The sequence below is a fragment of the Erythrolamprus reginae genome, chromosome 2, assembly GCF_031021105.1.
Source record: "Erythrolamprus reginae isolate rEryReg1 chromosome 2, rEryReg1.hap1, whole genome shotgun sequence".
Lineage (NCBI taxonomy): Eukaryota > Metazoa > Chordata > Lepidosauria > Squamata > Dipsadidae > Erythrolamprus > Erythrolamprus reginae.
In genome coordinates this window covers 188744209-188767209 of record NC_091951.1, presented here as the reverse complement: position 1 = coordinate 188767209, position 23001 = coordinate 188744209, and the positions used below count along the sequence as shown (strand labels likewise).

At 41.3% G+C, this 23001-nt stretch overlaps 1 protein-coding gene across 2 annotated transcripts in view; it reads left to right on the top strand.

The window, feature by feature from the left end:
• LOC139161561 (unconventional myosin-Ia-like) overlaps window positions 1-23001 on the top strand; it is an 85728-nt gene that overhangs the window by 20443 nt on the left and 42284 nt on the right. The window contains exons 9-17 of one of the 2 annotated variants that reach the window (XM_070740849.1): window positions 4839-4943; window positions 6377-6439; window positions 7477-7677; window positions 8935-9161; window positions 9290-9490; window positions 10513-10606; window positions 13374-13523; window positions 14540-14608; window positions 17640-17726. In XM_070740849.1, the coding sequence (XP_070596950.1) occupies window positions 4839-4943; window positions 6377-6439; window positions 7477-7677; window positions 8935-9161; window positions 9290-9490; window positions 10513-10606; window positions 13374-13523; window positions 14540-14608; window positions 17640-17726 (1197 nt within the window). The remainder of the gene's footprint in view (window positions 1-4838; window positions 4944-6376; window positions 6440-7476; window positions 7678-8934; window positions 9162-9289; window positions 9491-10512; window positions 10607-13373; window positions 13524-14539; window positions 14609-17639; window positions 17727-23001) is intronic. The other variant, XM_070740850.1, reaches the window with a different exon arrangement.

The following is a 23001-nucleotide window of genomic DNA, read 5'->3' as shown; positions in this document are numbered from 1 at the left end:
CTCATCACCTCCCGTCTTGATTATTGCAATATGGTCTACATGGGGCTATCCTTGAAGAGTGTTCAGAGACTGCAAATAGCCCAGAATGAAGCCATGAGAGCTGTCATGGGTGTAACTCGGTACACCCGTGTAACACCTATGCTGCACAAGCTGCACTGGCTTCCTATTAGTCTCCAGGAACAATTCAAGGTGTTGCTTATTACCTATAAAGCCCTACATGGCTCAGGGGCAGACTATTTATGGTACTGCCTCTTGCTACATACCTCCCAGAGACCAATAAGAGCACACAGAGTTGGCCTCCTTCAGGTCTTGTCGACTAAGCCATGCAGATTGGCATGACCATGGGGGGGAGGGCTTTCTCTGTTGCTGCCCCGGCTCTATGGAATCAACTCCCCGCCCTAATATCTGTACTACTCCCACCCTACTGGCCTTCCGTAAGGACACAAAGACCTGGCTTTGCTGGCAGGCCTGGGGGCCATGAACTAACAACCGACATGGCCAAATCGTATGAATGGTATGCCTGTATGTGATCATGATTGTTCAATTATGGGATTTTTAATGTGGGTTTTATAGTTTTAGATATTATATTCAACTTCTTTTTATTGTTTCTGTATTTTTATTGTTATTGTAAACCGACACGAGTCCTTCGGGATTGGGCGGCATAGAAGTATAAATAAATAAATAAATAAATAAATAAGTAAAGAAATAAAGAAATAAAGAAATAAAGAAATAAAGAAATAAAGAAATAAAGAAATAAAGAAATAAAGAAGTAAAGAAGTAAAGAAGTAAAGAAGTAAAGAAGTAAAGAAGTAAAGAAGTAAAGAAGTAAAGAAGTAAAGAAATAAAGAAATAAAGAAATAAAGAAATAAAGAAATACTGTAAAGAAATACAGAAATACAGAAATACAGAAATACAGAAATACAGAAATACAGAAATACAGAAATACAGAAATACAGAAATACAGAAACAAAGAAACAAACAAACAAACAAACAAACAAATAAACAAATAAACAAATAAACAAACAAACATTATATCTTCTTAGGAAGGACAAAAGAACACTTGAGAAATATGGTGGTACATGTAACACCTCTCCTATGCAGTTTGCTTCCATATCCAATTCAAACCCTTCATGGCATGGCCCTAGGATACTTGAGGAATCATTTTTCCCCAATTAAATCAAACCCAGGGTGGGTTCCACTTCCTTTCACCACTGGTTCGCATTGTGATGTTTCATTCGCACGGGTCACCTTGCAGAGGAGGTGTTTTTGCCTGAAAAACAGCTGAGGGGCTGCTCAGCTGTGCTTCGGGCAAAGAAATAAAGGTCGGTATTAACCCAGGAGCAGGTGGGAGGGCTTTTTTCAAAGCAGAGGACAAGGAGAGTCATCCAAACAACGAAAAAATCACCACAAATTCCTAAAAAAATATGGCAGCACGCACTGTCTGGCACAAACAGAACCAAAAAGAACCAACAACATTGCCAAAAAGGCTTTAAGAGTTGTTAACCTAATCCTTCGCAGCTTCTTCTCTGGTAATTTTGAACTGCTAACAAGAGCTTACAAAACATTTGTCAGACCAATCCTAGAATACAACTCGCCTGCATGGAACCCACATTGCATATCTGACATCAACACAATTGAGAGAGTCCAGAAATATTTCACAAGAAGAGTCCTTCACTCCTCTTCTCACAACAAAATACCTTAATCCGCCAGACTTGAAATTTTTGGTTTAGACAACTTACAACTCCGTCGTCTCCGTTCCAACTTAATTATAGTTCATAAAATCATATATACCGAAATGTCCTATTTGTTAACGACTACTTCACCTTCAACCGCAACAACACATCAGCACGAAATCGATTTAAACTAAATGTCAACCGCTCCAAACTTGACTGCAAAAAATACGACTTCAGCAACAGAGTAATCAACGCCTGGAATGCACTGCCTGATTCTGTGGTTTCTACTCCTAATCCCAAAACCTTTAGCCTTAGACTATCTTCAATTGACCTCTCCCCCTTTCTAAGAGGCCTTTAAGGGGCGTGCATGAGCGCACCACTGTGCCTACCGTCCCTGTTCTATTGTCTTCTTTTGTTACTTTTTATCATTACTTATCTAATGTTTTATTTGTACAAATTACCACTCTGTAATTGTTTGACAAAATAAATAAAATAAAAATAAAATAAAATAAAAAATAAACCAAATCCGTGAGGCCAAAATTAGCAGCTCGCTAACAGTTCAGGCGATCTGGTCTAAACCCGGAGGAACCAACTCCTGCATCAACCCACCCCATGAAGTAAGGAAGACATGCTGCATATCCTGTCAGTCAAAATGTTTTGACTGGTGGGATCTAGAAGGAAGACTTTCTCAGCCCCAGGGAGTCCCTAATTCATGGAAGCAAGATGAGTCCCCTACCCTTCTGGTTTTCCAGAAGAGTGTTAAGACCTCTAGCAAGAAGCATGGAGGTCTAAAAATATGATGAAACTCTAGGGATAGCTGGTGATCTAAGGCAGTGTTTCCCAACCTTGGCAACTTGAAGATATCTGGACTTCAACTCCTAGAATTCCCCAGCCAGCAAATGCTGGCTGGGGGATTCTGTGAGTTGAAGTCCAGGTATCTTCAAGTTGTCAAGGTTGGGAAACACTGGTCTAAGGACTCTACTACTGCCTTATTAACCTCCTAGCTTCTTGAATTTTGTGCCTTGATTTTTATCTTTACTTGGCAGTTTTTAACCTGTTTTTGGTTCTGTTCTTTCTTTATGCTTTTGTGTGTGTGTGTGTGTGTGTGTGTGTGTGTATTTATACAGTTTTATTATTATGCTGTAAACTGCTCAAAGTCACTTAAGTGAGATGGGTGGTATAGACATTTTATTATATAAATAAATAGATAGATAGATAGATAGATAAGAAAGAAAGAAAGAAAGAAAGAAAGAAAGAAAGAAAGACACAGATATGTCCTTGCCAGGTCTGAAGAGTAATTCCCTAGGGCAGTGATTTTCAACCTTTTTTGAGCCGCGGCACATTTTTTACATTTATGAAACCCTGGGGCACATTGAGCGGGGGGGGGGGGACTAAAAAAGTTTGGACAAAAAAATTATCTCTCTCTCTCTTCCTCCCCTTCACTCTATTTCTTTCTCCCTCCCTCTTTCTCTCCCTTCCTTCCTCTTTCTCTCTCTCTCTCTATCCCTCTTTCTTTCTCTTCCTTCCTCTCTTTTTTGCTCTCTTTCTCTCTCCCTCCCTCCCTTTCTCTCTCTCTCCTTCCTTCCCTCCCTCCTTCTCTCTCTCTCTTGCTTTCTTTCTCTCTCTTTCTCTCTCTTTCTTTCTCTTGTTTTCTCTCTCTCTTGCTTTATTTCGCTCTTGCTTTCTCTCTCTCTTGCTTTCTCTCTCTCTTTCTTTCTCTCTCTCTTGCTTTCTTTCTCTCTGAGCTTCGCGGCACACCTGACCATGTCTCGCGGCACACTAGTGTGCCACGGCACACTGGTTGAAAAACACTGCCCTAGGGAATGCTTTCAAAACACAGAGTAAAGGAGATGCCAGAACATAGTGTTCCTGTGATTAAACTGATTAAACTATTAATCAGTTTTATCATGGGAAAACTATGTTTAGCATTCCATAATATTGTGTTCCACAATAAACAGTTGCAGCATTAATATAATAGCCTTAAATCTTATGAAATGCTGTCGGTTTGGGCGTAGTGATCATAGCGCGAAATTTCACCCACCTGCCCAGACACTGCCATTTGGGCTCTTTTATTCTCTGCACAAGCACAGAAAGCTTTGTGCATGTGCAGAAGGTAAAATAACCCAAATGGCATAATCCAGCTGGGTGGGCAAAGCCTTGCACTGCGATCGCTATTGGCTCTCCGACGTCTGAACCGGGAGCATTTCATCCTTGGTACTTCACTCCTGAAGTATATATGCCTGAGGTTTGCTTGTTTGTTTGTTTGTTTGTTTGTTTGATTGATTGATTGATTGATTGATTTGTATGCCGCCCCTCTCCGTAGACTCGGAGCGGCATACAGACCTGTAGCAAAGCAGTACAAACAAACCATGGCATACAGACTTGTAGCAAACCATGGCATACAGACTTGTAGGAAAGCAGTACAAACAAACCATGGCAAGTGCAGAATAGAAAAAGGAGCTATTCTCCAAAGCACCTGAAGACAGGACAAGAAGAAATGGATGGAAACTAATCAAGGAAATAATCAACCTGGAACAAAGGAGAAATTTCTTGATAGTGAGAACCATTAATCAACTTGGCACTAGAAGTTGTGGATTCTCCAACACTGGAGATTGTGGATTCACCAACACTGGAGATTTTAAAGAAGAGATTGGGGAATCATTTGTCCAGAACAGTATACAGTCTCCTGCCTGAGATAATCGTTGGTAGATAAGCTTCAAGTAGAAGACCTCCAAGATCCTTTCCAATTCTGTTATTCTGTTAAAATACTCTCAGCAAATGCTGAGTGCCTGTAGGAGATGACCAGGCTGAACTCAAGGGAAGGGTCAAATGCATCATCAGTCTTGAATCCCTTCGTGCCCACAAGAGATTAAGTCCAGCCGACCTTAAATTTCATTAACTCTGGGGTTCTGATCTACCATTAATTAGCTTTGACTGTTTGACTGCTTTGAATGTTAGTTCAGATTCTTGTAGAGCACATAAGCTCGCAACAAACGTTTATGTTCATTTGAAGTGCCTGGACTTTCCCCATGCCTGACAGTTCCTTTTCTTAGACAACGCAGGTAATCAGGATTGTTCAACTAAGTAGAACTTTAAATGTAGCTGCACACATCCTTTAGTCTATTGTCTTTGGTTTTTGATATTTGTCTTGTCTCTTCTTCCCAGGATAACAGTTTTGAACAGTTCATTATCAATTACTGTAATGAGAAACTGCAGCAGATCTTCATCCTGCTCACCTTAAAGGAGGAACAAGAGGAATACATTCGTGAGGTAGCCCATTATTTTGTATCTGGGTTGGGTTCACTGATAGAAATGTTCATACTTTGCACCAAAAAAAAAAAAAAAAAAAGACCAAGCAATCCAAATGTGCTGAGGTCCTCCTTAAACTCAAGCTTAAATGATTTTTTAAAAAAATAATAATAATAATCTGGGGTTCTGATAGATTTTACACAAGGGAGGAAATGGCAGATTTGGCTGAATCAGTGATACAAAACGAAGTGATGTTGCAGGACAAATACATCTCAGTGTATTGTAGTCCATAATGAAGAGCCAGTTGGTTCTATAGGTAATCCTCCTTTAGTGATTGCCTCGTTTAGGGACTGTTCACAATTACAGCAATAACACTTTTATACCGCTTCACAGTGTCAACATATTGCCCCCAACAATTTGGGTCCTCATTTTACCCACCTCAGAAGGTTAAAAGGCCGAGTCAACCTTGAGCCTGGTGAGATTTGAACTGCCAAATTGCAGACAGCCGGTAGTTAGCAGAAGTAGCCTGCAGTACTGCACTCTAATCACTGTGACGCCATGATGAAAAGGTGTGAACAATCCTTTTATTTTTTTAAAAAAACAGCTTTATTAAATGTAAGAAAGAAAAAAAATTAAGGAGAAATCTAAAAGTTAAAAAAAGAAAAGAAAGAAAAAAGATACAATAAATACCTTCCAATCTTCTTTACAGCAGTTATCAGTATAATTATAAATATATTTCTCTGATTACAACATAACTCTCTTCTTTTTATAATCTTTCCTGTCTAATCATCAAAACCATATATCATAAGTTCTTTTCCCCCCTGTTTTCCGCAAACAGTCTATAAGGGGTTTCCAGTCATCAAACACCTTTTAATAATCCAATTACTACTATCCTTAAAAACAAACAATCAACAGCGCTATGAAGTTCTGATCTGTTAATCTAATTAATTTTACTATTTTCCTTTGCCTATTCAAAACTTTCTTAGATCATGATCTAAATTGAAACACTTTAAAACTCTTACTAATTTTTTTTAAAGGAGCACTCACCGAGATCTTTAACCTTCATAATAATTAAAAATAATTAAATCATAAAGTGTTTTAAAATATGAGACTTTTACCAGTCAAATGTCTCTGAAGTCTGCAAAAATAATTAAGGGCACCTTGTAAATTTCACTGTTAACTTCTTGTTTCCCAAGGCATTCAACCCATAATCAACTACAAGAAACTAAATTCCTGGCCAATTCTGGAGCACTATTGGGTGATCTCCTGATTTCTCTTTCTTCCAGAGAAATTTGCATCAGATCTAGGCATTGTTAGCTGGTTTCAAGTGTTTTTCCCTGCCACTTCTCTGTCTTGGTCATGTGGCATTAGAGTTTCCAACACACACATTGTCATAAGGAATATCGCAAGACTTCCTTTTATAGCTGATGTAACTTTTTTTTCCTCCCTCCCAGGGCATTACCTGGACCCATGTGGATTATTTTGATAACAGCATCATTTGTAACTTGATAGAAGACGTAAGTTGCTTTCAAAAAAGGGGAGGGCGAAGCAGGGGCAATGCCAGTACCAGCCAAATCTATTCTTTTTGTTAATGCCTGTAAAGTGTCCAGAGAATGTATGGTAGTTTGGGCACTCTGACTAAAGAAACCTGGATGCAAATCTGCACAAATCATTGGGAATTTGAAAGCTTAGAGTAGACCATTATTCCCAAACCTTAGCATCCTCCAGATATGGGCATTTTAAGGTTCAGAAACAGTCATAGTGGATGGGGAAGTTTCGATACCTAAAATAGGTCCAGGATTGGTAATACAGTGATACCTTGTCTTACAAACCTAATTGGTTCCGGGATGAGGTTCTTAAGGTGAAAAGTTTGTAAGACAAAACAATGTTTCCCATAGGAATCAATGGAAAAACGATTAATGCGTGCAAGCCCAAAATTCACACCTTTGCCAGCTGAAGCACTCGTTTTTGCGCTGCTGGGATTCCCCTGAGGCTCCCCTCCATGGAAAACCCCACCTCTGGACTTCCGTTGCCAGCAAAGCACCCGTTTTTGCGCTGCTGGGATTCCCCTGCAGCATCACAAAAACACGGAAGTCCGGAGATGGGGTTTCCCTTGGAGGGGAGCCGCAGGAGAATCCCAGCAATGCAAAAACGGGTGCTTCACTGGCAACAGAAGTCCGGAGGTGGGGCATCCCAGCGGCAGCGGTGGGTTTGTAAGGTGAAAATAGTTTGTAAGAAGAGGCAAAAAAATCTTAAACCCCAGGTTTGTATCTCGAAAAGTTTGTATGACGAGGCGTTTGTAAGATGAGGTATCACTGTATTGTCTTAGAACCTATGCTAAAATAACTTTGAAAAATTGATGAGGAAGAGTTTCTAGCTGTCCGTGAGCCCCTACCCCATTCCAAATCTCTCCATAGCTTCAAGGAGCCCCTATCAGCAAAATGTGGTTTGGTCTGGGGAGCTTCAGGGTATATATATATATTTTTTTAAAGAACACCACTGCCTACAATGGTTGAGAGAGAACAGCATTGTAAATTGGTACCTCTTTTAACAGAACAAAAGTGGAATTCTAGCTATGTTGGATGAAGAGTGCCTTCGCCCTGGGAAAGTGAATGAAGAAACATTCCTGAACAAACTTAACCAAGTCTTTGCAAAACATCAGCGTTATGAGAGCAGAGTTACCCAGAATGCCAAGCGCATCATGGATGCCAGTTTACCTGTCAACTGCTTTCGAATCCAACACTATGCTGGAAAGGCAAGTAGTGTTTGGGGTCTTTCTCAGTTCCTGGAAGCAAAGAAGTAAGAGAATAGGAAGACCACTGTATGTGGGGACACAGAGCACATAACCCCGGTTTTATAAATTTGGTGATCTTGGGTCTCCTTGGGGAGGTTCTTGATAAGTCCTCGACATACAACCCCACCAGAAACGCAAAGTCCTTGACTTATGATCGGCCAGGAAGGCTGATGCTGAAGCCTGATTGGTTAAGCACAAGAGGCTTTTCAAGTGGGAAGTTAAAGCATTGTGATTGGTTGGCTGTCTGACAGCCACATTAGATTCTGAAAGGAGCTTTCAGAAGTCCGTTTGCTGTTCCAAGTCTTTGGAGAGGGGCGGCATACAAATCTAATAAATTGAAAATTGAATTGAATTGTTCTATTTAAGCTGAGCTGGAGTGGTACTGAAAATGCCAGAATATAAGTTCCCTATTTAAAAAGTCAACCCTCTACTAAGTTCTGTCAGTGCAAAGACTCACCTATCTAACAGTTCTCAATATCATTCATTCATTCATTCATTCATTCATTCATTCATTCATTCATTCATTCATTCATTCAGACTTCTATGCTGCCCAATCCCAAAGGACTCAAGGCAGCTTACAACAATATAACATTACAAATACAATAAAAACAAGTCAAATATACAGTCTAAAACTATAAACCCTAATTAAAAATCATAGTTAAACTATCCAATCAGCATACATGCATACCATTCATACAATTTGGCCATGATAGATTTCAATTCATGGCCCCCAGGCCTGCCCACAAAGCTAGGCCTTCGTGGCCTTAGGGAAGGCCAGCAGGGTGGGAGCAGTACGGACATCAGGGGGAAGTTGATTCCATAGAGCCGGGGCAGCAACAGAGAAGGCCTTCCCCCATGGCACCGCCAACCTGCATTGCTTAGTCGACGGGACTTGGAGGAGGCCAACTCTGTGTGCTATTATTAGTCTCCAGGAGGTATGCGGCAGGAGATGGTCCCATAAATAGTCTGGCCCTGAGCCATGTTGGGCTTTGTAGGTAACAACCAATACCTTGAAGACTAATAGGAAGCCAATGCAGCTCACAGAGTGTAGGTGTTATATTGGTGTACCTAGGTACATTAGTGTTATGATTCTTAGTACTATAAAACTAATTAAAAGAATTCAGTCAGGGAAGTTAAATGAGTATTTTGTGTCAGGACTGAAATGTAAGCCAGGCAGGAATCTTTCAAGGGTAGAAAACAAAAAAGTCTCTCCCACAGGTAACTTACAATGTGACTGGATTCATTGAGAAGAACAACGACCTGCTGTTTCGAGACTTGTCACAAGCCATGTGGAAGGCCAAGCATGCCCTTCTACGCAGCCTCTTCCCTGAAGGTGACCCCCCAAAAGCCTCACTCAAGCGCCCACCTACCGCCGGTTCTCAGTTCAAAGCCTCTGTGTTCACCCTCATGAAAAACCTCTATTCCAAGAACCCCAATTATATCAGGTAATGAACGTCTACTTCCATGTGAGGAACTCCAATATAGGATTGAATTGCATTAGGCTTTTATGTAAATGTATTAACTAGTTTATTCTGTCTCAGCAAGGCTCTGCTCCTCTTCCCTCTGCTGTCAGGTGTATCAAGCCTAATGATAACAAGATGCCGGCTGTATTCACCGATGGGCTGGTCCGAGCACAGGTGCGCTACCTTGGGCTGTTGGAAAACGTGCAGGTCCGGCGAGCTGGCTATGCCTTTAGGCAGGCGTATGAGCCATGCCTGGAGCGTTATAAGATACTCAGCAAGGAGACCTGGCCACACTGGAAAGGAAGTGGAAGGTAGGCCCAAGTCCTGTGCTGGAGTTGTTGTTGGCAAGGGCTTGTGATAACCTTCAGCATTCAGCAGATGGTGAAAGCCAATGGTTTAATACAGTATAATGTGCCTCAAAGGGATATTGAAAAGTTGTGATGAACAGATACGGTTGCAGAGAACATCACCAGGGCTTCCCATAACTACAGGTAGTCCTCAACTTACAAATGTTCATTTAGTGACTGTTTGAAGGTGCAACAGCACTGAAAAAAATTGACTTATGACTGTTTTTCACACGACTTTTGTAGTAACCCCATGTCCATGTGATCTAAATTCAACTGCTTAGCAACTGGTTCAAACTTATGACGGTGACTGTGTCTCAAGGTCATGTGATCCCCTTTTGGTGTTCTGACAAGCCATCAAAGGCAAAATGGGGATTCACTTAATAACCATGGCACTAATATATCAACTGCAGTGATTCACTTAACAACCTTGGCAAGAAATGTCGTGAAATGGGGAAAAACTCACTTAACAAATGTCTCACTTAAAAACAGAAATTTGGGGGTCAATTGTGGCCATAAGATGAGGACTACATATATTCTAAGCACAAATAGGGGCAGGTTCTGGATTCTAGCACTCCCAGTTCACTCAGGGACATGCCAAGTGAGGGCACACATGCATGTACAGTAGTTAAAAATAGCTTCTACGCATGCACAGAAGCAAAAAACAAGATGGCGGTGCCTATGGCGCCGCCCAGAGTACCAGCTCAGGGGCATGGCACGCCTGGGTCACTGCCAGTTCTAGTGACACCAGGACACCAAGTTCCTCCCAGTTCTTTAGAATCGATCCGAACCGGGAGGGACCCACCTCTGGGCATGAGTGTCTTTAAATTTGAGACACCATCTGGGGAATTTGGTCAATGGTGGCATAGCCAATACTGCTTCATGTTTGGCCTAGGAACTGTGGCCACCCCGCTGTTTTCCAAACCTGTGACCACATCACTTATTTGCCTACTCGTGCAATATCTGATATCTTCTCATTTCTGGTACAGGGATGGCGTTCAAAGCATCTTGGACAGTTTGTCCATTGACCTCAAAGAAGTGGCCTATGGACACACCAAGATTTTCATCCGAAGCCCATGCACGGTGAGCAAATGGTACTTCAGGGCAATGGAGGCTGAAGAGATCAAAATCCCCATGCTATTTAAGAGTAAAAGAAAAAGAAGGTTTTTCTTGTAGGACTCTGCTGGATAATACCTTGCTTTGAATTTCCTAGTTGAAAGCAGGGATTTTAATGCCTCCTAAAAATATGCCTGTGCAGCTAATCCATTTTTTCCCTTTATGTTCTCTCACTTCATTAACACCAGACTCTTGCCACTGCTTCCTCTTTCTTTTAATTCCACTGGTGTATTGATTACACAGTGAAAGATTTGCTCATCATAATATGATGCGCTCAACGAGATTTGGCTGTTTAATTACATACGGAGAACAAGAAAGAGCAATTGAAACAAATGTTTTGGAAAGAAGTGCTGAAATAACATGCAAAATATTGCCAACCCTGCCAGTACCCGTTAAAATAATTACCACTTAGCTGCAACTGCTCATATTTATCCAGTGTGATATGAATAAATCTAAAGTTTTCTGGAGTCTTATCAATCTCTTACTAAAACAAAAGAAAAAAATGGCAAAACCTTCCTACTGCTCTTCCAATTCCTTAGGAATGTATTTTAGTTTTACAAATTACATTAACTAATCAACTGAGCTACTTAAAGGAGTGGCAGCACCTAGTTAATCTTGATTGGCATGGAGCAATAAGCAGGGTCAGATTAGTTGTGTTGGAACCATCAAGAAATCCCAGGGCTGCAGGCAAGTCAGGGAAATCATAAAAACATTTCATAACAAAAGCAACGGCAAAATCCCTCATGTGCCATGTCAATAAAACTGTGTGAAGGTGTTAAAGGAGATATTACAGGTAGTCCTCGACTTACAATTGTTCGACAGTTCATTTAGTGACTGTTACAACAGCACTGAAAGAAGTGACTTATGACCGTTTTTCGCAGTTTTAGCATCATTGCAACATCCCCATGGTCACGTGATCATTGCCACTTGAGAAACTTGACAACTGACTCACATTTATGATGAGTGCTCATGTGATCTCCTTTTGCGATCATGTAACAAGCAAAGTCAATGGGAGAGCCAGATTCACTTTACAACCATGTTACTAATTTAATAACTGCAACAATTCACTTAACGACTGTGATGAGAAAGGTCGTAAAAGGGGCAAAAGTCGCTTAACAAATGTTTCACTTCACGACAAACATTTCAGGTTCAATTGTGGTCATAAGTCGAGGACCACCTGTAATTGGTAGCCCTACTGGAGGTGCTTCCTTGAAAGAAGAAGAAGGAATAAAATGTGCTAAGAAGGACATATATCTAAACAATGAGAAAAGTGACATTTTGCAGGAAATACTTTCAAACCTCACAAAGTTTATGAGATTCTCGAGAAAAAATGCACAAAGAATAGGACCCCCTGACATTTAACCAATTAGGCTTAGGTTCAAGAAGTATAGGTAGCCTTTGACTTATAACCATTTGTTGAACAGTTGTTTGATATTATGGCGGTACTGAAAAAGTAACTTACAAGAGGTCCCAAGACTTACAATCAGGGGTGGGCTCCTACGGGTACGGTCAGGAACGCAGTACCAGTAGCAAAATTTGGAGCTCCACCCCAGAGCACCCAATTTGCACTGAAAGATGTTGAAAGAAAATGCATAAGCCACACCCACAGTGTGGTAGTAAAAATTTTGGTAGCCCATCACTGCTTACAACCAGGGGTGGGCTACTGCCTGGACTGGGGGGAACGCAGGGGGTAGCGAAAGTGGAGCTCCACCCCAGAGCACCCAATTTGCACTGAAAGATGTTGAAACAAAATGCAGGGCGTCCTGAATAAGCCACGCCCACAGTATGGTAGTAAACATTTTGGTAGTTCTTCACTGCTTACAACCCTTACAGCATCCCCACAGTCACATGGGATATGACTGGCATGTATTTATGCTGGTTGCAGCATCCCAGTTCGCATGATTTGCATTTATTTATTTATTTATTGGATTTGTATGCCGCCCCTCTCCGTAGACTCGGGGCGGCTAACAACAGTGACAAAAAACAGAATATAAAAATCCAATACTACAACAGTTAAAAACCCTTGTTATAAAACCAATCATACATACAAACATACCATGCATAAATTGGAGAAGCCTAGGGGGAAAGATTATCTTAATTCCCCCATGCCTGATGGCAGAGGTGGGTTTTGAGGAGCTTACGAAAGGCAAGGAGGCTGGGGGCTATTCTAATCTCTGGGGGGAGTTGGTTCCAGTGGGTCGGGGCCGCCACAGAGAAGGCTCTTCCCCTGGGCCCTGCCAACCGACATTGTTTAGTTGACGGGACCCGGAGAAGGCCCACTTTGTGGGACCTAACTGGTCACTGGGATTCGTGCGGCAGAAGGCGGTCCCTGAGATAAACTGGCCCGGTGCCATTAAGGGCTTTATAGGTCATAACCAACACTTTGAATTGTGACCGGAAACTGATCGGCAACCAATGCAGACTGCGGAGTGTTGGTGTGACATGGGCATATTTATGGAAGCCCATGATTGCTCTCGCAGCTGCATTTATTAACCCTTTCCAGGCAGAGTTAAGCAAAATCAATGGGGAAACCTGGATTTACTTAATAACTGTGTTGAGTCACATAACCGTGTCAAATATAGTCATAAAACCAGGCAAAGCTCACTTAATAACCACATTGCTTGGCGACAGAGGTTATGGTCCCATTTGTGGTTGTGAGCCAAGGACTACCTGTAAAATGCTACCTGTACTCACATCTCAGTCCATCTTGGTGACTTTCCATCTTTCTTTCTAGCTTTTTGATTTGGAAAGAAGACGCCAGCAGCGAGTACAGGAGTTGGCCACCTTAATCCAAGCAGCTTTCCGAGCATGGAAGTGTCGTAAGCATTACCAAGAAATGCGCAGAAGCCAGATCCTTATTTCGGCTTGGTTTCGAGGCCAAAAAGTAAGAAGCAAACAGATGCTGAGTTGTATAAGTTTAGCTGCTTTTGACTAACAGATTTTGGTGCTAAGAATGCAGAGAAGAGCAGAAGAGTGCAGAGAAGAGCAACAAATATTATTAGGGGACTGGAGACTAAAACATATTTAAAAACAGTTGCTGCAACTGGACATATCTAGTTTAATGAAAAGGACTTGGGGGGACATGATAGCAGACTTCCAATATCTCAGGGGATGCCACAAGGAAGAGGGAGTCAAGCTGTTCTCCAAAGCACCAGAAGGCAATGGGTGGGAACTAATCAAGGAGAAAAGCAACCTACAACTAAGTAGGAAATTCCCTGACAGTTAGAACAATTACTGTAATTAGTGGAAGAGCTTGCCTCCAGAAGTTGTGAATATTCCAACACTGAAGAAGAGATTGGCAGCCACTTGTCTAAAATGGTATATAGAGTTTCCTGCCTGAGCAGGAAGTTCAAGCAGAAGACCTCCAAGGTCGCTTCTAACTCTTGTTATTCTGGTTTTGCAAAGGTCTCTATGGCAGCTCAGCTTTAAGTCTTTGTGTAGTCTGTGCCTATAAGGACCAGCACCAGATTCATCCAACTATGCTTTACTTTCTTTATTAGCATTTACCTTCTATGCTGAGAGCAGCCCCTAGAAATTATTGAGTTTGCTTAGTGGAAAGATACGGAGAATATGCATCCATCTCCCCACTGTAGCATAGGGACCGAACAGGGAAGGGCAACATTTTAGGGGCTACAGACCATATTCTATTAATGTGATTAATTTCAGTAACAGGATTACAATGGGTCTTCAAGGGAGGGGTAGGTGAGGATTCAGTAGCCACATTATATCCTTAGGCTGACGATTACACACATGTGGGATAGACATTCTGCCAGGATGAAGCTAAGTAAATGTCGGTACATACAATATCTTTGCCTGCTATGGGCGCAGATCAAACAAAACCCGGTTTGCTTACTATCTGTTTTTCTGTCTCTCTAGTAAAGTAGACATTTTATTTTGCAGGAAAGGAAGAACTATTTAAAAATGAAAACATCAGCTATTCTTATTCAAGCCTATATCCGAAGTTGGAAGGTAAGGAATTGTGTGTAATGGATATAGCCAGGCACTTTAAGATTTTGGATTAAATGCAAAGTTAACATTTGTAATTAGGAAATCGGAGATGTGCTCATAAATTGGTCCTTATTTGCCTTATTTCACATCCAAACCATTATAGAACAAAATCTTCCAAGATGTGCAATCATAGTATTCTGTTCTTTTGAGCATAGTCAACATAATATAGTCTTCCAAATCCTGTTGCCTTTTAGATATTCAAAACTTAATGTTCCTAGTTTTCACGAAGATGCTAAAGAGAAGCATGAATAAATGAATTTTCATACAATTCTCTGAATATTGGTAATTTATGATTTTAAAAATATGTATGCAAAGCAAAGATGTACAGTAAATGGCTTTGCAGAATTTCAGGGCAGAACTAGATGAAATATGTGATGTTCACTTGTCTATGAGATTAATAGAAATGAACAAACAGCTCAATCCTCCCCCCTTTGCCCCCCCCAAAAAGCCTGTTTCCTATACAAGACATAATTTCTATCATGTTTATAATACTTTTATTGTAAGTCGCCTTGAGTCTCAGAAGAAGGATGACATAGAAATCAAATTAATAAATAAATTAAATAAATAAAGTAAACAGAACAGAATAGAACAGAATAGAATAGAATAGAATAGAATAGAATACTTTATTGGCCAAGGGTGATTAGACACACAAGGAATTTGTCTTTGGTGCATGAAAATATAAATTTGTTAAGAATCATGAGATACAACACTTAATGATTGACATAGGGGTCACCCGAGTTATAGTAGGTTATCAGACTGGCAAGGATATTATAACTCTGCAACTCTTATATGGGTGAGAGAATGGATAATGTTAGAAAATACTAGAATTTTAACACTAGAAGGCCATGATCTGCATGCTGGCTGGCACTCTTTCCTGTGGGATAAAAAGCACCTAACTCATTGCTATTTCACAAAGCATTTTATAAGGAATTCCCTGATGTCTGTTTGGTTAAAAATTAAAATACAAACCTATAGAGGAATTCTGAATTGGTTCTCTCGCTTAGATGCAATTACCCACCGAAACGTCAGAAAAATTGGCAAGATACTAACATATAAAAAAGTAACAAATGAAGAAGGGATTTTAAAACCTAGAATATAATTGAAAGAAGAGGGGATTAATCTGGAATGGCAGCAATCTTTACAGATAAAATCAAGACTAGACAAAGGTAGGAGAGAGGGGAATATTGAAACAAAAGTAGCACTAGACAAAACATTATTGGGCCGGGAAGAGAAATTGATTAAAAAATTGTATTGTTATTTATTAAGTTTTAAAATGGAACCTGAAGAAGTGAAAGAAAATACTATTAAGTGGGCACCGGATTTTGGATACTCTATTGATTTAAAAGAATGGCAACAGATGTGCAGTAGAAATAAAAAGTTAACATTAGATACGGCTTATAAAGAAAATTGGTATAAGATGTATTATAAGTGGCATATGACTCCCACAAAATTAGCAAAAAATAGATAAAAAGCATTTGCCCAGATGTTGGAGATGTAATAAAGAATTCGGATGATATTATCACATGTGGTGGAGTTGTGAGAAAATCAAGAAATATTGGGGAACAATTCAGTTATGGTTGGAAGATATACTAGAGAGAAAAGTAGAAAAAAAGCCTGAATTATTTTTGCTAGGTATAGTTCATGAGCACTTTGATAAAGATCAATTGTATTTAATTCTCCGCATAACAACAGCAGTGAGGATAGGGATTGCACAATATTGGAAAAATGAAACCATACCCACGGAAGAAGATACTATCAAAAAAATAATATCATCTGCGGAAATGGATAGTCTTACTAAGAAAATAAAAAATAGAGATGAGGAAGAATTAACTCTTGGGACAAATATTATAAGGGGGTGAAAAGAAAAAAGAAAAAGAGAGCTAATAAGTGGCAGGAAACTGGGAGAGTAAAGGTCAGAGTTTTGGATATAAAAGGAAATTTTTTAAAAAGGTATACCTGATTAAGATCACTGCTAAGATTTGGTGTATATTACGTAAATATGATTTGTGTAAGAGGAAAGAAGCACTGTTAGAATTGTACTACAGGTATATCACAAATTGTCCAATTTTTTAAATGTTTTGTTTGCCTTGTTGTATGTGTTTTGTTTATAAATAAAATTTTTTTTTTTTAAAAAAGACAAAGGGGTCAAATAAGCAATAGAATAGAATAGAATAGAATAGAATTTTTATTGGCCAAGTGTGATTGGACACACAAGGAATTTGTCTTGGTGCATATGCTCTCAGCATACATAAAATAAAATATACATTTGTCAAGAATCATGTGGTACAACACTTAATGATTGTCATAGGGGTCAAATAAGCAATGAAGAAGCAATATTAATAAAAATCTTAGGATATAAGCAACAAGTTACAGTCATACAGTCAACATGGGAGGAAATGGGTGATAGGAATGATGAGAAAAACTAGTAGAATAGAAGTGCAGATTTAGTAGAAAGTCTGACAGTGTTGAGGGAATTATTTGTTTAGTAGAGTGATGGCGTCCGGGGGAAAAAAAGGATGACAAGGAAATCAAATTAATAAATAAATAAAATAAATAAATAAAGTAAATAGAACAGAACAGAATACAATACTTTATTGGCCAAGGGTGATTAGACACACAAGGAATTTGTCTTTGGTGCATGTGCTCTCAGTGTACATTAAAGAAAAGATAAATTTGTTAAGGAAACAATCAATATTAATAAAAATCTAGTTGACAGGTCTACTGTGCCACAGTTTACAAAATAAGAAATCCTATGGCACCTTAGAGACTGATGATGATGATGATGATGATGATTATTATTATTATTATTATTAATTAGATTTGTATGTCGCCCCTCTCCATAGACTATTATTATTATATTATTATTATATTATTATATTATTATAATAACAGCCTCAAGACAAACTATGAAAATGGAACCTGGTCACTGTCTCCCTTTTTCTATGGGCTCCTTTGGGTTTCTTTCTTATCTATCCTTTCCTTTCCTCTACAGTCTCGTAAACTCCTGCGAGAGTTAAGGCAACAGAAATGTCAAGTTCAGGCTGCCACCACCATTTCTGCTTACTGGAAAGGTTATCAGGTATGGTTGAAAAACATGTCTAGATATAAAAGCAGTGGCCATGATTAGCCCTCCCTTATTCATACCCCTTAGTTAATTGCCCCGGAAGTGGAGTAAAGACGCTGAGACATATTGTGGATTAAATAAAGGGTCATTTTATTAAATTAACATAAATTTAAATAACGTAACTTTAAATACGTAAATTTAAATATTTAAATTCAACATAACTAAGGACCTGCAGAGGCCAAAACTAACAGGGGGGAAATTCCTACCAGAAACTTCCTTGGCAACATTGGGCAAAAACTCCTTGCTGAACCAGGTGAAGGTGGCTACGCCCCTTAGTCATGTGGGAGGAGCTCACCCTCCAATCCCCGTGGGAAATTGGATCCGGTGATTCCCATGGACATCCTCTCTCCAATCCCCGATGTTGTTCCAACCTCTAGTTCCTGGAGAGAGGCGGTCCATCACCCTTTAAAAGGATGCCCAAAGGAGCATGCTTAGTCGCTTCTAATTGCCCATTTCCGCCCCTAACCTGCCAAACCCCAGTGACCAAAGGGAGGCCTATTCTGACATCTATGTGCGCCGCACCCCCTAACCAATCCAATCCAATTGTTGTTAGCCGCCCCGAGTTTTCGGAGAGGGGTGGCATATAAATCCAATAAATTGAATTGAATTGAATTGAATCCATACCATCAGTGTGGAATAGGCAAAAAAATGGCCGCCTCTAAAGGGGAGGCCACAAAAATTCCTATTCGGCCCCGAAGCGACCTCCTAAGGATACACTGTTAATAGCGGAGGGCGAGCGGGTGTTCGCTTCAGGGGCAGCAACAGCAAGGAGGAGGTCCTGTTCAGATCGTCCTTAAATAGGGCAATCCAGGAACTCCCCTAACAGCCAGAATGCAGCGCGCCTTCCTGGCATGCTGCCAAAAGCCGAACTTCCAGTTTCACCAGAAACCGGAAGTTTGGGGCTCCGTGGAGCCGCCAGCAGCGTCCCCCTGCTCCGGGGGCAATTTCGGCCGGTGGTTTAAGCCGCCGGTTGGGCATTTCTGTTTTCAGGGTGTTCAGCTTAAAACCTAAGCTACTATTCTTTACTGAATGCAGAAGAATCCGCCTGAATTAGAATTAACTCTTGCTTTTGTGACACAGTTAGCCTGAACATTACCTATGGTAATAGTATAAATTGAGTACCAATTGACTTTCCCAAGAATTTCTCCTCTTATGGGAATCTATAGGGTACATTAAAAGATGCAACTTTGCAGAGGTTACTTCCACATTCACAAAACATTTCCCTTAGTTTTCTGAAAGAAAAGACAAAAGTGACATCTGCATATATTTACATTAGTACCATGCAGATTAATAGTCATCCCTTTTTTTTGTTCTTGGTGGTCTAGCTTGGTGGAGGGTATGCTTTCCTTTGGAGATCCTATCACTTTTTCCCTGTCATCCCTCATGTAATCCTCAAGTTACAACATTTGTTTAAAAACCATGCAAAGTTATGCTGGTGGGGGGGGGAAAAGTGACTAACAACCACTCTTTGCACTTATGTCCATCACAATATCCTTGCAGTCATGTGATCAAAATTTGGACCCTTGGCAACAAGCAGGGCCGCCGATAGACGGGTATTACTGGGACTGCTGTCCCGGGCCCCGGGCAAATTGGAAAATTGGGGGGCCCCGGGCCCCGGCGCCCGCCAAAAACTCCCCAACCCCAAAGAGAGGCTGAATAATGGGGGGGGCGGGCCCGGCGCTTCTGCTGCTGAGCCCAGTCTTCTCCCGGTGGCTTTCGACTCCTCCCGCCGAAGAGCTGCAAGGCTGGCCTCGGCTCCCCTTCCCTAAACCCCCGCCAGCCCCCTCCTTCCCTTCCCGCCCTGCCCTCCTTCCCCGAGGCATCCCTTGCCCATCATCCCCTGCCGGCCAATGGGGCAGCGGGACTGCTAGATGGGCAGCTCTTCCGGCGAGGGTGGGCCTCCGCCCGCGCAGAAAGCATCCTCCCTCACACCCAGCGCTGGCCATGGGGGCTTCCGCCGCCGCCTTCCGCAAGGCCCCCAGAGGAGCCGCGTGGGTCTTCTCCTGGTGAGTCACCGCTCCCACTGACTCCCCTACCGCGGCGGCTCTTTCGTTTGAGAGCTCCGCGCTGCGTCCCAGCCTTTTCTATATCCCTCGCCGGATGTATAGATGGATGGATGCATGGATGCATGGAAGGAGGGAGGGAGAGATGGATGGAGCGATGATAGCTAGCTAGCTAGATGGACAGAGAGATAGATAGATTAGTCTCCCTTCCTTTTCATTATTAGAAAAAAATATGTTACACATATAGGTAGAATATTTATATATATTATATATCCCTTTTCATTCTTACGGATGGTATGCGTCGTCCACGATTTATATTTATTTTCACCCACATACGCACGCCCACACGCCGGACCTATTCAAACCCGAATTCAAGGGGCAGCGAGAGTGTAGGGGGGGGAGCTTTGCAACCTGCAGCCGAGGCGTCCCGGGGACTTGTAGCAGGTGAGAATCGCCGCCGGAATTTCCAGCAAGACAAAAGAGAAAAAAAAGTTTCGCTTCGGAAGCGGTCGGGAGTCTGTGCTTTTGGCAGCCCCCCACCCCCCGCTTCGTTTAGGGGCGTGGAGAAAATGCCGCCCGGGTGACAGGGGAGCCGATGGTAATCGCCCTTTTGATAGCTGGAGCAATTAAAAAGGGGAGGAGCTCCGGGCCAGGGAGGGGAAGGCGAGGGGGGGGTGCATGAAGGAATGCCTCCCTCCCTCCCTCCCTTCCTCCGGTATAAAAACCCAGGTGAGGCGTCGCGAGGGCTCCATGCGGGGTCTTCCGGCCCGGCCCACTCAGGAGCAAGAGAGGGACAGAGAGAAAGAAAGAGGGACAGAGAAAGAAAGAGAGGGACAGAGAGAAAGAGGGACAGAGAAAGAAAGAGAGGGACAGAGAGAAAGAGGGACAGAGAGAAAGAAAGAGAGGGACAGAGAGAAAGAAAGAAAGAGAGGGACAGAGAGAAAGAAAGAGGGACAGAGAGAAAGAGAGGGACAGAGAGAAAGAAAGAGAGGGACAGAGAGAAAGAAAGAGGGACAGAGAAAGAAAGAGAGGGACAGAGAGAAAGAGGGACAGAGAGAAAGAAAGAGAGGGACAGAGAGAAAGAAAGAGAGGGACAGAGAGAAAGAAAGAGGGACAGAGAGAAAGAGAGGGACAGAGAGAAAGAAAGAGAGGGACAGAGAGAAAGAAAGAGGGACAGAGAAAGAAAGAGAGGGACAGAGAGAAAGAGGGACAGAGAGAAAGAAAGAGAGGGACAGAGAGAAAGAAAGAGAGGGACAGAGAGAAAGAAAGAGGGACAGAGAGAAAGAGGGACAGAGAGAAAGAAAGAGAGGGACAGAGAGAAAGAAAGAAAGAGAGGGACAGAGAGAAAGAAAGAGGGACAGAGAGAAAGAGAGGGACAGAGAGAAAGAAAGAGAGGGACAGAGAGAAAGAAAGAGGGACAGAGTGAAAGAAAGAGGGACAGAGAGAAAGAAAGAGAGGGACAGAGAGAAAGAAATAGAGGGACAGAGAGAAAGAAAGAGGGACAGAGAAAGAAAGAGAGGGACAGAGAGAAAGAGGGACAGAGAGAAAGAAAGAGAGGGACAGAGAGAAAGAAAGAGAGGGACAGAGAGAAAGAAAGAGAGGGACAGAGTGAAAGAAAGAGGGACAGAGAGAAAGAAAGAGAGGGACAGAGAGAAAGAAAGAGAAGAGAGAGAGAAAGAAAGAGAGAGGGGAGAGAGAAAGGGAAAGATAGAGAGGGAGAGAGAAAGGAAGAAGAGAGATAGAAAGGGAGAGAGAGAGAGAAAGAAAGCAGGAGACAGAGAGAGGGAGAGAGAAAGAGGGAGAGATACAAAGAGTGAGTGAAAGAGAGAAGAGAGATAAAGAAAGAGAGAAAGAAAGAGAAAGAGAGGACAGAGAAAGAGAGAGAGAGAATTAGAAAGACAGAAGGACAGAGAGAAAGGGAGAGAGAGAGAAAGAGGAAGAATAAATATTAAATATTGTATTTGTTCCCATTTTGTTTTTTACTTTAAATAAGGTATGTGCGGTGTGCATAGAGATTTGTTCACACATTTTTTTAATAGTCCGGCCCTCCAACAGTCTGAGGGACAGTGAACTGGCCCCCTGTGTAAAAAGTTTGGGGACCCCTGATCTACACTGTTCAAAAAAATAAAGGAAACACTTAAACAACACAATATAACTCCAAGTAAATCAAACTTCTGTGAAATCAAACTGTCCACTTAGGAAGCAACACTGATTGACAACTTGGAGTTTATATTGTGTTATTTAAGTGTTCCCTTCACTTTTTTTTGAGCAGTGTACTTTGAAATTAACTTGGATACCACGGGCTCGTTCAGACCTGCGTTCACCGATGGGCGTAAAAACTAGATCGAAAAGGATATTGAGATGTGAAGCAATATGAAATTGTATTTGGTTTTTTTTTAACAGCTCCTATTTTAATACCACTGATAACTACACAACCCCCTGGATAATTAGAATAGAATAACAGTGGGAAGGCACCTTGGAGGTCTTCTAGTCCAAACCCCTGCTTAGACAGGAATCCTATACTACTTCAGACAGATGATTTTTTTTAAAAAAAGTAGTTATTATGTAAACATTAAAAAAATAAGATAGTACATAATCTATCATTTTACAATATACTTATTTGTTTGTTTAAATTTTGTATTTGCATTTTATAAGACAAGCAACAAAACAACACAACATAACAAACACCACCCCCGTCCCTTTTGAACTGTTATCCTCACAGTTCCTTCTTTATATAGTTATACGGCCTCTAACATCAGCGGTTATTATATGATTATTCTATAGTTCCAGTAAAACTAAGGTCAAGTTGTTGCTATCATAATCTTATGTATAAAGTTAATTCTGGGAACATCGGGTTTTATTTACAGCTATTTTCAGATGATTATCTAACATCTTCTTAAAAACTTTAAAAAAGTAGTTTTAAAATGGCACGGGGGGGGGGGGGCAGACACTTAGGCTGTATGGGGCCCCAAAATTCCTGATGGCTGCCCTGGCAACAAGCATGTAATTCCAAAGTTTGCAGCATCCTGGAGTGATGCAATTACCGTTGGTAACCTTCCCAGGGACCCTCCAACAAGCAAAGTCAATGGGGGAAGCTGGGTTCACTTAATGACTGTGATTCACTTAATGTCAGTGGTGATTCTCTTAATGACAGAACAGAGCAATAGACTTTCTGGCCTCAACTGTTTTTTGTAAATTGAGGATCATATCGTACAATTCCCACAATG